Source organism: Electrophorus electricus, chromosome 18, assembly GCF_041902795.1.
Source record: "Electrophorus electricus isolate QZ-2024a chromosome 18, ASM4190279v1, whole genome shotgun sequence".
NCBI classification, from domain to species: domain Eukaryota; kingdom Metazoa; phylum Chordata; class Actinopteri; order Gymnotiformes; family Gymnotidae; genus Electrophorus; species Electrophorus electricus.
The window spans coordinates 6,291,777-6,305,000 of NC_137514.1; the positions used below are offsets into that span (position 1 = coordinate 6,291,777).

Below are 13,224 nucleotides of genomic sequence, written 5' to 3' on the forward strand. Positions count from 1 at the left end.
TGAGATCTGCTGAGGTCTGTTTGTTGTTGCTGATTTTGTCGAGCTCACTCTACAGTGAGATATTTTTAATTAATATTTAAGAAGAAGAGCCGCTCTGCGCCCCGCCCCCTCCGCAGAGCCTTTTTCTTGGCTGCTTCACGCGCGTGGAAGGCAGTGAGCTCCTCGTGTCTCGAGTCGTTTTTGGTTTTGCAGAACGATAAATGTAAGTATTCGCGACATCTGCTTAACGTCAAACGCCGAATATTCAATATATCACTGGCATGTTAGTTAGGGTTGCCGTGTAAATGTGGTTGTGTCTCACAAAATCATAGAACCGTGGGTTCGTGTTTCTTTTGCAGGCGGTTGCTACTTTGGCGTTGTCTGTATGGAGTGTCACTTTATCCTTATACGCACTGTCAGCTTGCATTTGTTTCAGTGAGATGTTGGGAATTGGTTAAGATTTGCATGTAGCTGCTCTGGCTGTGCTGTAGGCTGTATAATGGCTCTTTGTGGACTTTAAGACGTGCTGTTGAGTGAGGCGTTATCGTAGGGATGTGCCAAGCCAAAGACAATGTCCAAAAACAACGATAGCTACGCAATAAAAAAAAAAAAGCAGCAGTTGGTTTTAGTTAGCCATCCTAGCTATATATATTTTTTATACCTTTTGTGAATGTCAAATGCGATTTTAATAATGGTCTTGTTTTTGTATCGCTCGGATTGTGCGACTTGCTGACTCACGGCCTTCACGTCCCGCCTGTTTAGCCACTATCTCTTGAGCGAAGTGCACAGCTAACGTTGGTAGTTCGTTGATCTGCCCAGTTGGTTGTGCAGAAACATGATAGTTAGATAAGCACATCAGCGAAATGTTCTCCAGAAATTTTGCTTTGTCATTGTGCCAGTTGGTATCAAATGTCTACGGGGTCGTATATCATTTCCAAGTCGACAACGGTGGATTCGCACTCTCTAGATAGCAAGCTAGTACAACACGAGTGTGTCCGTTTCTTGATTTTAAAACCTTTTAAGGGAATTATAAATTTGGATGCATTAAGTTGTTAATAAAACGTCATCTGTCTTGCTCGAATGCCTCAAAGCCCCAACAAGCGAACATATGACTTGCATGTGTGGTCCTGTCCTTCTAATAACTACAGCTATGATGTTGGCTAACTGAACTGTGGCCTTCGAATAATGAATAATATACCAAGAAAGTCTAAAATATTAAAGCCAGGAGACTTAACAGTGGACTAGTATAAAGTAATGAAGGTCACAGGTTGATATTTTTAGAAAGGGGCGCACACAATGATATAAACAGTGAGAGGTCATTGTTATGTAATGGGAGAGCTCAGTATGGAGCCCAGATCATGTTAAGATTTCTCAGTGTTGTAATGCATATCATTAAAACCACAAGCTAGTTATTAAGTCTTGCAGCAAGGAACACACTAAACGGTCCCTGGCCCTGCAGGTCTAGAGTTGGTCTGCCCTACTTTAGTGCAGTGGTGCAGTGTTTCCCTCAGATGACTTGTGCTTTTGTTCGGTCACATCCTAGAGAACCTCTGAACCCAGCAATCAACACCACTGCATATCTGGTACCATTGTGTTGGGTGACATTTAGAGGGTCCCTGAGGACTGAGCTGGAAATATGCCACTGAGACCATTTCTGAATACTGTCATGTGACTTCTCCTGTCACCAACAGCAACCAGCCCTTACAATGTCTTCCGGAAACGCCAAGATCGGACATCCAGCTCCCCAATTCAAGACTACGGCGGTAGTGGATGGCCAGTTTAAAGATGTACTTCTTTCTGACTACAGAGGTACGGTCAAATGGAGACTCGGAACCTAAGTTACAGTAGCCTTGAGTGTGGAAACTGGTTAAACAAATAAGTGGTTAGTGAATAGCTCCTCAGAGCAATGTGCTTAAAAAACTGAACTAGTTTGTCTGCCCGTATTGGGTGTCCTATCTAATATTGGTACTGTTGCAACTCACATTGTAGTGTAGGTAGAGCAAGGTGCCATCAGCAAGGTCATGTTTTCTTGAAGCCACATGCTGATAAATGTAAGTCACTCTGGATAAGGGCGTCTGCCGAATGTTAAATATAAAACCTAAATATCTGTGTACGAGTGCACTAGACTCTTGACTGTCTGTGACGGGTGAGCTGATGGGCATTAATGTGTGCAATGGGGTAAAACCAGGAGGGTTAAATGGGTTTGGTGATGTCTTTTCTCTGCATTTCCTCACCTTTCTCTTTGTAGGGAAGTACTTGGTGATGTTCTTCTATCCTCTGGACTTCACCTTCGTGTGCCCCACTGAGATCATCGCCTTCAGTGAGGGTGCTTCCAAGTTTCGCAAGATCGGCTGTGAGGTCATTGCTGTCTCCACGGACTCTCACTTCAGCCACTTGGCCTGGTGAGGACCACTGATGCAGCACGTGCCTGCAGGGAGTGTCACCCACCTCACCTATACCTCACTGCTGATTGGCCAGCAGAGTGGAATGCTCGTTTTGCTCATTGTGACATCACCTCTCTTGGTAGGATCAACACCCCGAGGAAGCAAGGTGGCCTGGGCTCCATGAACATTCCGCTGCTGGCCGACCTGACCCATTCCATCTCCCGCGACTACGGTGTGCTGAAGGAGGATGAGGGCATCGCTTACAGGTGTGTACTGCAGTCACACTGCTAACCTCTGATGCATGCATCCTCCTCAGCAAAAAAGGGCAAAAACCCAAAATTTAAATTTAATGGTCCTAACACATTGTTGGTCACAAACTTAAAAAAATGCACTCCTGAGATCTGTGTCTCTAACATATCTGGGAGTTCAGCTTTTTTCCAGTTATTTATGGTTGACACCAATAAAAGCTTGAAAGAGCAATAAGATTTTCTTCAAAGGTTTTTTTTTTTTTTTTGTGTGTGTGTGCCTTATCCAATATCTGTGTTCTTTGCACTCTGTGCTGACACATCAGTTCAGGTGTACCCATGCCTCTTTACTGCCCCCAGTGGTGTGAAGTTTAGGCAATATTGTTTACGGTACCACACAATGGTTAATTATACCAAACACACTGACATTGCTGAACAATTTTTAAAAAATATATTTTTTGACTTCAATTAATGTTCAACTTTGGTGAAGCTGAATTCTTTAGGCTCCTACTCAGTGTGTGCTCTGCCATTAGTCATACAGTTCCTGTGATTTAGTGCACATTGACAGTGATAAAACTGACAGCTGCATTTCAAGAAGTAAATGATAAGACTTCTATATGTTGGCCCAGAGCTGCTTTTCCCTGATTACCCAACTCTAGTCCTGGGTTATCTTCAAATCTCCACATCAAAAGCCTTATGATATGAAGGTCACAGCCTTCAGGAAGATGCGTTTAACTTCTAACGAGTGCGATAGTGCATTTAGTGAGCTGAGCTAGCTCAGTAATGGTTGTTTATCTGAGCTCAGGCTATTTGGCTTTGCTAAACTTTGATTCTGTAGCAGTTTCTCATTAGCTTTCTGGTTAGAAAGTTCTTTTACGCTTTCAGGTCAGGCTTGACCTATACTGACCTTTTAGCTTGGAGAAGAAGCAGCTTCAGAATCACTCTGAAGACCTTTTCCTTCACTAGGACTCTCCATCCAGAAAACACTGCTCCTGTGTTGGCTCTGGCTTAGTTTATGACAGTTTAATTTTATTTGCTTCCAAGTCCACCATTGTTTCTGCTTGCATTGAATGTTGATGTTCCTCCCTGTCTGTTGCTGAATTCAATATTCATTCACAAGCAATTGGCTTGTTGTATCGCTATTGTAGTAAGTGCACCATGGGGCACGTGACCAGCATCTACGGTGGAAACTTTATCCGTCCAGCATGCAGATCTTCTTACGGTGGCTCACCCCGCTTATGGTTAGAAGATCTAAGTGTAGAGAGCAGCCCACGCTACTCTATATAAAAATAGTTTATTCAAAGCCTACGAACCGATGTGTGTTCGGGCTGTTTTGGTTGTAACCTTGCTTGGTACTCCATTAATATTCTGCACTTTTGGCTCAGGAGTGTGGTGTCTCAGTCTCATGGAGGCATTCAGATGCTGAGTGTAGTGTCACTGTGTACTGACCTTGTTTCTTCTAGTGCAACATGACCACGTGCAGTTCTGTTTGCAGTCCAGGCTGTAGGACAGGGCCCTTATCCCTGATCACTGGAGGTTGTTCGAGAGTAGACAGGTAGAGACTGATCAGCACCACAGTGATGCATTTTTAATAACAACACTAACTAGTTACCTCTGCTCAGTTGCCTAGTGGTTGTCTTGCATTGTGTATCTTTTTAAATTCTTCACATGCTACGGTCACCTCTATTTCCCAGATTATATACCAGCCACATCTGTATTTTAAGTCATCCCAAGGAAAATTCCAGGGTTTTTTTTACAGTCATATTATGTAGCTTCCTCCAGCTCCCTTCCAGTTAAGTCACAATCACAAGACATTCCTGATTACAGGTGTTTATTTTGCACATTCATGCCTTCAAACATGCTGTGAGAACTATAGAAATAAAATTAACAAACATTCTCTCAGAGAATAATTATGAAAAACGAAACAAAACATTGTTAACTGACAATTAGCTTGAATGTTCACCAAACTTTAGCTAACAATAGCTATTAGCCAGCACACTGGCATATGTAATAAGTACAACATAAACACAAACTTCCCTACCTCACTGGTCGCATTAACTAAAAAGGGGGAAAGAAAGGAAACCACAGGCTCTACAAATCTTCCGGCTTTAGTCAAACTCAAATTGTTCTTCACCAAACCACACAAACTACAGTACTGTGCAAAAGTTTTAGGCAGGTGTGAAAAATGCTGTTAACTAAATCCTTTCAAACATACAAATGATAAAATTGTTAAAAATAAACAATTCAAAATGCAAAGGTGAGCAAACAAAAGAAAAATCTAATTCAAATCAATATTTGGTGTTATTACCCTTTGCCTTCAAACCAGCATCAATTCTGATAGGTACACTTACACAAAGTCAGGGATTTTGTAGGATTATAGTCAGGTGCATGTTCAACCAATTATACCAAACATGTGCTAATGATCTTCAATTTCACATGTAGGTTGAAACACAGTGATTAACTCAAACATAGGTGGCTGTGTAGGAGGCTTAACTGGGTGAGGAACAGCCAAACTCTGCTACCAAGGTGAGGTTGTGGAAGTCACAGGTCATACACCATGGCAAGCACAGCAACAAGACACAAGGGCTCTCCCAGACCAAGATTTCAAGGCAGACTGGGGTTTCGAGATGTGCTGTTCAAGCTCTTTTGAAGAAGCACAAAGAAACGGACAACGTTGAGGATGGTAGACGCAGTGGTCGGCCAAGGAAACTTAACGCAGCAGATAAAAACACATCAAGCTTATTTCCCTTCGAAATCGGAAGATGTCCAGCAGTGCCATCAGCTCAGAACTGGCAGAAACCAGTGGGACCCTGGTACACCCATCTACTGTCTGGAGAAGTCTGGCCAGAAATGGTCTTCATGGAAGAGTTGCAGCCAAAAAGCCATACCTCTGACATGGACACAAGGTTAAGCGACTCAACTATGCATGAAAACATAGGATCTGGGGTGCAGAAAAATGGCAGCAGATGCTCTGGACTGATGATTCAAAATTTGAAATATTTGGCTGTAGCAGAAGGCAGTTTGTTTGCCGAAGGGCTGGAGAGTGTCTGTAGGCAACAGTGAAACATGGTGGGGGTTCCTTGCAAGTTTGGGACTGCATTTCTGCAAATGGAGTTGGAGATTTGGTCAGGATTAATGGTGTCCTCAATGCTGAGAAATACAGGCAGATGCTTATCCATCATGCAATACCATCAGGGATGTGTATCATTGGCCCCAAATTTATTCTGCAGCAGGACAATGACCCCAAACATACAGCCAATGTCATTAAGAACCATCTTCAGCATAAAGAGTAAGAAGTCCTTGAAGTGATGGTATGGCCCCCACAGAGCCCTGATCTCAACATCATCGAGTCCGTCTAGGATTACATGAAAAGGATTTGAGGAAACCTACATCCACAGAAGATCTGTGGTTGGTTCTCCAAGATGTTTGGAACAACCTACCAGCCAAGTTCCTTCAAAAACTATGTGCAAGTGTACCTAGAAGAATTCATGCTGTTTTGAAGGCAAAGGGTGGTCACACCAAATGTGGATTTGATTTAATTTCCCGTCTGTTTGTTCACTGCATTTTGATAATTGATAGATACACTTCCATTTTTTTGAAAGGATTCTTATTTTACAGCATTTTTTCACATCTGCCTAAAACTTTTACACAGTACTGTATGTTCTGCTCCTCATGGCAATACAAAGTGTCTCCAATAATAAAAACCCGACTACGAGAACAATTCCATCATGGTTCCTCCACCTATGGACATGCTTCCAACTATATTTGTCAGGCAACTACAGATTAACAAAACAAGAAAGGCTTAACCCTATAACTGAGTGTTGTCAGCCACATATATGTATCACAGATTACCACAGAGAGTAATGATGTGTTTTTTACACATCAAAAACAAACCCGTTTCTTAGAAATCCAAAAACAGACCAACAGTTCCCCTTTGTACTCTAATTGTAGACTCTACATTTTAAAGAGAACCGTACACTGTTGTATGCAGCCCTCATGTGCTCCTGTGTTTTACTGCAGAGGACTGTTTGTGATCGACGATAAGGGCATTCTGAGGCAGATCACCATCAACGATCTGCCCGTGGGCCGCTCCGTGGACGAGACCCTGCGCCTGGTCCAGGCCTTCCAGCACACTGACAAGCATGGGGAAGGTGAGTTGGCCCTGCCCACCACTCTCACTTGAACTCTCACTAATTTTCTTGTTGGCTTACAGCAAAGGGAAGAACTTAATTAGGAAACTGTCCCCCCCCCCAGTCTGCCCTGCTGGATGGAAGCCTGGAAGTGACACTATTATTCCTGATGTTGAGAAGAGCAAGGCGTTTTTCTCCAAGCAGTAAGGCGTTCACCGCGTGTGCCCCATAGACTACGGTCCAGGAGGAATGAAGCACTTGCAGGCGGTCTGAGTTCTCGTTAGACTGCCCTGGCCTTTTTTCCCACTTGTGTGAAGATTTCCATCTTCAGTTCATCTGACTATGCTATTTGATAAGCTGAGGGTCCCATGCACTGAAATTTCTGTAGTCTTTCACCTGCTTTTCTGTTGAAAACGTTCATGTATTTTGTACCTGTTCACAATTGATGTCTAACAGCTGATGGTGTTTAAAATTTTTGGAAATTGTGAAATAAAGATGGTGTTGATTTAAAAAAAACAAACAAATCAAAAACAAAACCAACCACCGTTTACTTATTTTCTGTGTGTGGGTTGCGTAACTTTTAATGTAATGTGCACTTTGACCACGAGATGGCAGTCTTTCATACATTTTAGATGAAAGGTGGTCGGAGTAGGTCATTTAAATTTGGAGCCTCGCTGGAGTCTTGTGAAATTGTCTAGTGCTCATGTTCGAGTGAAACACAGACCGACGAATAATCTTGTGTATTTTGAGAAACGTCTTTTGTTTGAAAATAAGTAGCTACCCAACGTTTTGTGGTGGTGCTGCTGTTCTAAGGGCGGGATCGAAACATGCCTGACCAGTTCTGTTTGTCTGTACCGACTGGACCTGATATTAATGCCACGCTGGAAGAGTCATAGCTTTATCAGCCACGTAAGCATAATGACATTTCATTACCTTTTCACTCGGCCTATGTGAGACCCAAATGAGAAACACTAAATGACCTTAAATCAGCTGACTTTTCCCCTATCTGCAATCAGAAATGTAAATCTATGGGTTATACTGAGTCATTGCAGTGATGACATACAAAAATTTTATTGTCCTGACAATTTTTGTCAGTCAGTTGTCAGTTTTGTCCTGATGGTTCGTAGGGCCTTCGGTACAGTCACCGGTGACATCTTTGTTAGGATAGTCTCAGCGTTTGTCAGGGACGTTCTCCTTACACTCTAGCCGGCTTCGAGGTGACCTCGTACTTACCTATCGTATATTCACGCATAAGACCGGACCTGACCTAACGGCTATTTACACCAGCTCCCCTACCACCCCTCCGGGGACATTCTATGAAGCTGACTAAGACCAGGTGTGAGTGCATCAGACCTGAGTCTGGGCTCTCTAGGCGGGTCATAGGGGTTATAGACTCGTGAATCTCTCCCTGAGGACGTCGTCATGGCGCCCACACCTGCAGCTTTTCAAGCGCCGATTGGATGCCCTTTCCCTGCCCCCTCTTCCTTCTTTACTTCTGTGCACACTTTTTTTTTTTAAACGTCGTCTTGTGTTAAATTTTCTTTTGGCTTTGCCTTCATTTGACTAATGACCCGTTTTCCCCCTGCCCACTTAATTATTTTCCTTTATTATGTTACGTGATTGGTGCCAGTGGGGCTAGCTGTCGCTGGTCGCGTCGGCCTTACTGGTTGGGATGTGGTTGACTGTGCGTACTACCTTGGTTCCCAGGTGCTGGATAGCGGCACTATGCCAGTCCCACGACGCGCAACTGGAGGAACAATCACGGGATTTCTTTCCTAACGTTCCAGTCTCCATGTGAATCTGAATGTGACAGCACCGTGTGTGGCGTGCAGCTAAGGACGTGTGGTACTGCCAAAATACCTGAATACGTATACCCAAATTGTTAAGAGTAGCCTGATTAGATCATCAGACTCAGGAGGTAAAACAACGAGAAGACTGTAAATTAAACAAGTAAATCATATGAGTAAGAGTGACTGTGTGAATAATGTGTTCAGCGTTGTCCAGAGGCATTAAGAGATTTCCTCGGCGGCACCTAATTAAGCAGTCTGTTTCTCATCGCTTTGATCTTATTTGTGCTTACGCTAGCTTTAATTTTATGCAAAGTTCCTGGAAAATCTCCGTGCTCTTATTTTTATCTCTAGTTTTCTTTTCGCTGAAACCGATTTGGGAACTTAAGAGTTGGCTGTGAGCTGAAATTCCCGAGTTTCTAAATTTTCACCCATTCACACGCACCTCATTCATACGAACGTCAGACTTAAAGCGCCTACTTCGCTACCTCCTAAATCCGGCAGCGTGGGTGGGGGTTCCCGGCAACTCTACCCTCAATGACGTACGGGTACAAAATTGCCCATATTTTGGCTCTACGTCTATCGCAAACAGATTCAACGTGCGTACGTGCTCTACGTAATACTACCTACGTGAAAGTGACAAGCTGCTGAAGAAGGAACATTCAATACAGTGATTTTACCTGTTTTGACCAGCATTGAGAACGCATACACGCATTGTATATTTTAAAGTCTTTACTTAAATACAAAAAAAAACAAACACCAAAAGCAAATTAACAAAAGTTACATTGTCCGGATCAATCAGACATAAACATTGACAATAATTTATTGCAATGTATTCATAGGATATCTAGTCCCTTAGAGTTGCTTTCGTTAGCATTTCACTTGAAAGCACCATATGAACAAAGATTTTAAAAGGAAATGCTTCGAGGTCGATGGCGACATTGGTGGAGAGCCGTCACTGCTTTGCATGTCTGGAACGGTCTGCGGCTCCTCTTTCAACACTGCAAGTTAAAGTTCAAGTTCAAAGTTCAAAGAGGCTTTATTGTCATTTCAGCTATATACAAGTACACAACAAAAACGAGACAATGTTCCTCCAGGACCATGGTGCAACACAAAACAACAGTGCAACAGACAACATGCTACACAAGTACAAACAATGCAATATAGTGCAAAATGTCAAACATTAAATAAACAATAATAAATACAGGACAGAACAAATACAAAATGAATAGACAGTGCAATTATTTAGTCCAGTACACAGTACTGGGAATATGTAAAGTGAGTTGTGCATAGGAGTCAGTGACATGCTATACTGAACATAGCAGTCACCGGTAGCAGCCAGAACAGTTCAGAGTACAGTGCTGGTTTAGTACAGTACTCTAGCAGCAAGTAGGATAATGTGCAAGACTGCAATAGAAGTGCATATTTTATTTGTGTGAGGTCTGACTTCAGCACTAGTCCAATGCAAAACAATGTGTGAGTGTGTGTATGGACATGTATGTATGTATGTATGTATGTATGTATGTATGCATGTGTGTGTGTGACTGTGTATAAGCATGTGTGTATGTGTGTGTGTACAAAGTGCCCATTTTTGGAATCTGAATTGGGATTGGAGTTAGCCAGAGTTCAGGAGTCTAATGGCTTATGAGAAGAAACTGTTGCACAGTCTGGAGGTGCGGGACCGGATGCTGCGGTACCTTCTTCCAGATGGCTAAAGGGTGAACAGTTCGTGTGAGGGGTGTGTGGGGTCTTTCACAATGTTAGTAGCTTTCTGGATGCAGCGTGTCGTATAGATGTTCGTGATGGAGGGAAGAGAGACCCCAATGAGCTTCTCAGCTGTTCAGCTATTCTCTGAAGGGTCTTGCGGTCAAAGGCGGTGCAGCTCTCAAACCAGGTAGTGATGCAGCTGCTCAGGATGCTCTCTATAGTACCTCTATAGAAGGTAGTGAGGTTGGGTGATGGGAGATGGGCTTTCCTCAGCTTCCGAAGGGAGTAAAGACATTGCTGGGCTCGCTTGATGATGGAAGTGGTGTTCAGGGTCCAGGTGAGGTTCTCCGCTAAGTGAACACCAAGGAATTTGATGTTCTTGATGATCTCCACTGAAGAACCATTGATGGCAAGTGCGGAGTGATCTCGCCTTGCTCTTCTGAAGTCAACAACCATTTCTTTTGTCTTGTCAACATTCAGATACAGGTTGTTGACCTTACACCAGCTCACCAGTTCTCACACCTCCTCTCTGTATGCTGACTCGTTGTCCTTGTTGATGAGACCCACCACGGTCGTGTCATCAGCGAACTTGATGATGTGATTTGAGCTGTGCATCGCTGCACAGTCATGAGTCAGCAGTGTGAACAGCAGAGGGCTGAGTACGCTGCCCTGGGGAGCACCAGTACTCAGTGTGGTGGTGTTGGAAGTGCTGCTCCCGATCCGGACTGACTGAGGTCTACCAGTCAAGAAATCCAGGATCCAGTTGCAGAGGGAGGTGTTCAAGCCTTCAAGTGTTGAATGCTGAACTAAAGTCTATGAACAGCGTTCTTATGTAGGTGCCCTTTTTATCCAGATTTGAGAGTGCCAGATGAAGTGTGGTAGAGATGGCGTCATCTGTAGAACAGTTGGAGCGGTACGCGAACTGCAGGGGGTCCAGAGAAGGGGGAAGCTGGGTCTTGATGTGTCTCATGACGAGTCTCTCGAAGCACTTCATGATGATGGGATGGTAGTCATTGAGACACGACACCATGGGCTTCTTAGGCACGGGGACGATGGTGGTAGTCTTGAAACATGTTGGGACAATGGTGCAGCTCAGAGAGATACTGAAGATGTCTGTCAGGACATCTGCAAGCTGGTCAGCACATTCTCTGAGCACACGACCCAGCATATTGTCTGGTCCAGCAGCTTTCCGTGGGTTAACTCCACACATAGTACACCTCACATCAGCCACAGTCAGGCACAGCACCTGGGATTTATGGGATTTGGTGTTAAAATGTCTATAGTCCACACACATCCGAATAGTTGCATCTTTCTTCAACACTACTACAATTGGGAAGGAGTATGGGCTGCAGCTCTTACGCATCATCTTCTGTTCTAACAGTTTTTCAATATACGCCTTCACTTCCTCATACTGATTTGGTGGAAGTCTACAATAACGCTGGCGTAACGAACCTCATCACTCAAGCATATTTCATGCTCGATCAAATCTGTAAAGTCCAGGTCTCTCTCCCCTGCAGAAAACGCAATAATATATTTACACAACAGCTGTCATACTCAGTCTTGTTGTACACCATCCAAATATTCAAATGTCAAATTTTCCAACCACTCCAGCAAGGTAGGTGCATGGTGACTCAGTAGAGTAGACTGGGTTGCAGTTATTTTCTCCACATACACTACCAATTGCCAACCTCGACCGGGACCTCAACCACACGTCCCTCACTCCTACATTAATAACCGGAACCAGCAATCTCCCATCCCTAACTGTAGTCAGGATGGGTGAAGACAAGATCTGGATGTAGATAACTGCCCATGTGCCAAGGGTTCTACCATCACTTGGTACTCTCCTCCTTTTACACCACAAAAGGAGGTGGCAGCGATCATCTATACTGAACCTGCAGCCACTTTCACTGCCTGGATGTCAACCCTTACCATTCCCCTAACACCCTTTTCCTCAGCAGCCATTTGTTCAAAGATTTGTCTCCACCCACCTTCTGCTGGCTCCAGCTGAAACCCGCTGTTGACTTAGTATCTGATGGCAATGCCGAATAATATTCATTCCCATCAACCCTGGTACAGTGTGTTCATGCCTGGAAGTGTGGGTCAGTCACATCCTTTGTCACCAGAATTCCCATCCCTTTTAACATATTTCCCAAAATCATGACATTCACCTCTAAATAGCCCAAATATAGTCAATCTAAACAGCCTTAATCACCAGCCAGCTACAATCCCGCAGTAGCCCAACTCCTTTCTGCTTAGAATGAAATTCCTTCCGCATATAAACCTGGGGCTGGGCCTTTTGCCTCTGTAACTCCTGCAACTGTTGAGCAATCTGCTTAAGTTGCTCTTGATGCACTGCGATTCTTCTCCAGCTCCAATATCCTAGACATCACTGTAACAATATTACACTCAGTAAACTGAGAATCAGGGTTAGGACAAGAAAAATAATGTTCCCTCCCCAATTCAGGGCACCCCCTCCTCCGCCCATAACATAGCCTGTTTCCTCAACCTAGAAAAAGAGGCATCTGGGTGCCACCTGATTATTTTCTTTAACTCCCATCTGGATCTTGAACTGCCACAGCAAATTGATCTCTCAAAACACTATCCTCTCGTCCTCCAATAAATTCATTAAAGCATATGAAAATTCTCGCAGGGATTGCCCCTCCTTCTGCTCATAGAAACATTTCTTCAACACAGGAACTGATCCTTCATCCCCGAATACTTCCTTCAAAACCGCTTTCATCTTAACTGGAGCTTTCCGCTCTCTGTTCGACAAGAACAGAATTTCTGCTTTACCATTACCTTCTAAACGTTTGTAAAATAAAAGCAGCTTCTTCCGACATGTTAAACTTTCTGGGCAACGCAAGCGCCTCTAAAAAGTCACAGACAGAGAGGGAAGGGTTCCCTGAAAATTTCTTATACCTCTTCTCCTTGGCATACACTACTCTTTTTCTCAACCCTCAGAGACTCTTTTTCTGCCCCTGCCGATGACAAC

General features: G+C 43.7%; 1 protein-coding gene across 1 annotated transcript; it reads left to right on the forward strand.

Annotated features, from left to right (window-relative positions):
- Positions 1-61: 61 nt before the first annotated feature.
- LOC113579980 (peroxiredoxin-1-like) lies at positions 62-7,278 on the forward strand. Its single transcript, XM_035534753.2, has 6 exons — positions 62-202; positions 1,671-1,788; positions 2,228-2,381; positions 2,507-2,629; positions 6,629-6,759; positions 6,863-7,278. The coding sequence occupies exons 2-6, from the start codon at positions 1,686-1,688 to the stop codon at positions 6,943-6,945; spliced, it is 594 nt and encodes a 197-aa protein (XP_035390646.1). The 5' UTR covers positions 62-202; positions 1,671-1,685; the 3' UTR covers positions 6,946-7,278.
- The last annotated feature ends 5,946 nt before the right edge of the window (positions 7,279-13,224 follow it).

What these genes read in the sequence shown, in the direction of transcription:
- LOC113579980 (XM_035534753.2), top strand. Translation starts at nt 1,686, where the DNA reads ATGTCTTCCGGAAACGCCAAGATCGGACATCCAGCTCCCCAATTCAAG. An exon ending in CACTTCAGCCACTTGGCCTG is followed by an intron (nt 2,382 to 2,506) that starts GTGAGGACCACT and finishes CTCTCTTGGTAG; the next exon opens with GATCAACACCCCGAGGAAGC. An exon ending in GATGAGGGCATCGCTTACAG is followed by an intron (nt 2,630 to 6,628) that starts GTGTGTACTGCA and finishes GTTTTACTGCAG; the next exon opens with AGGACTGTTTGTGATCGACG.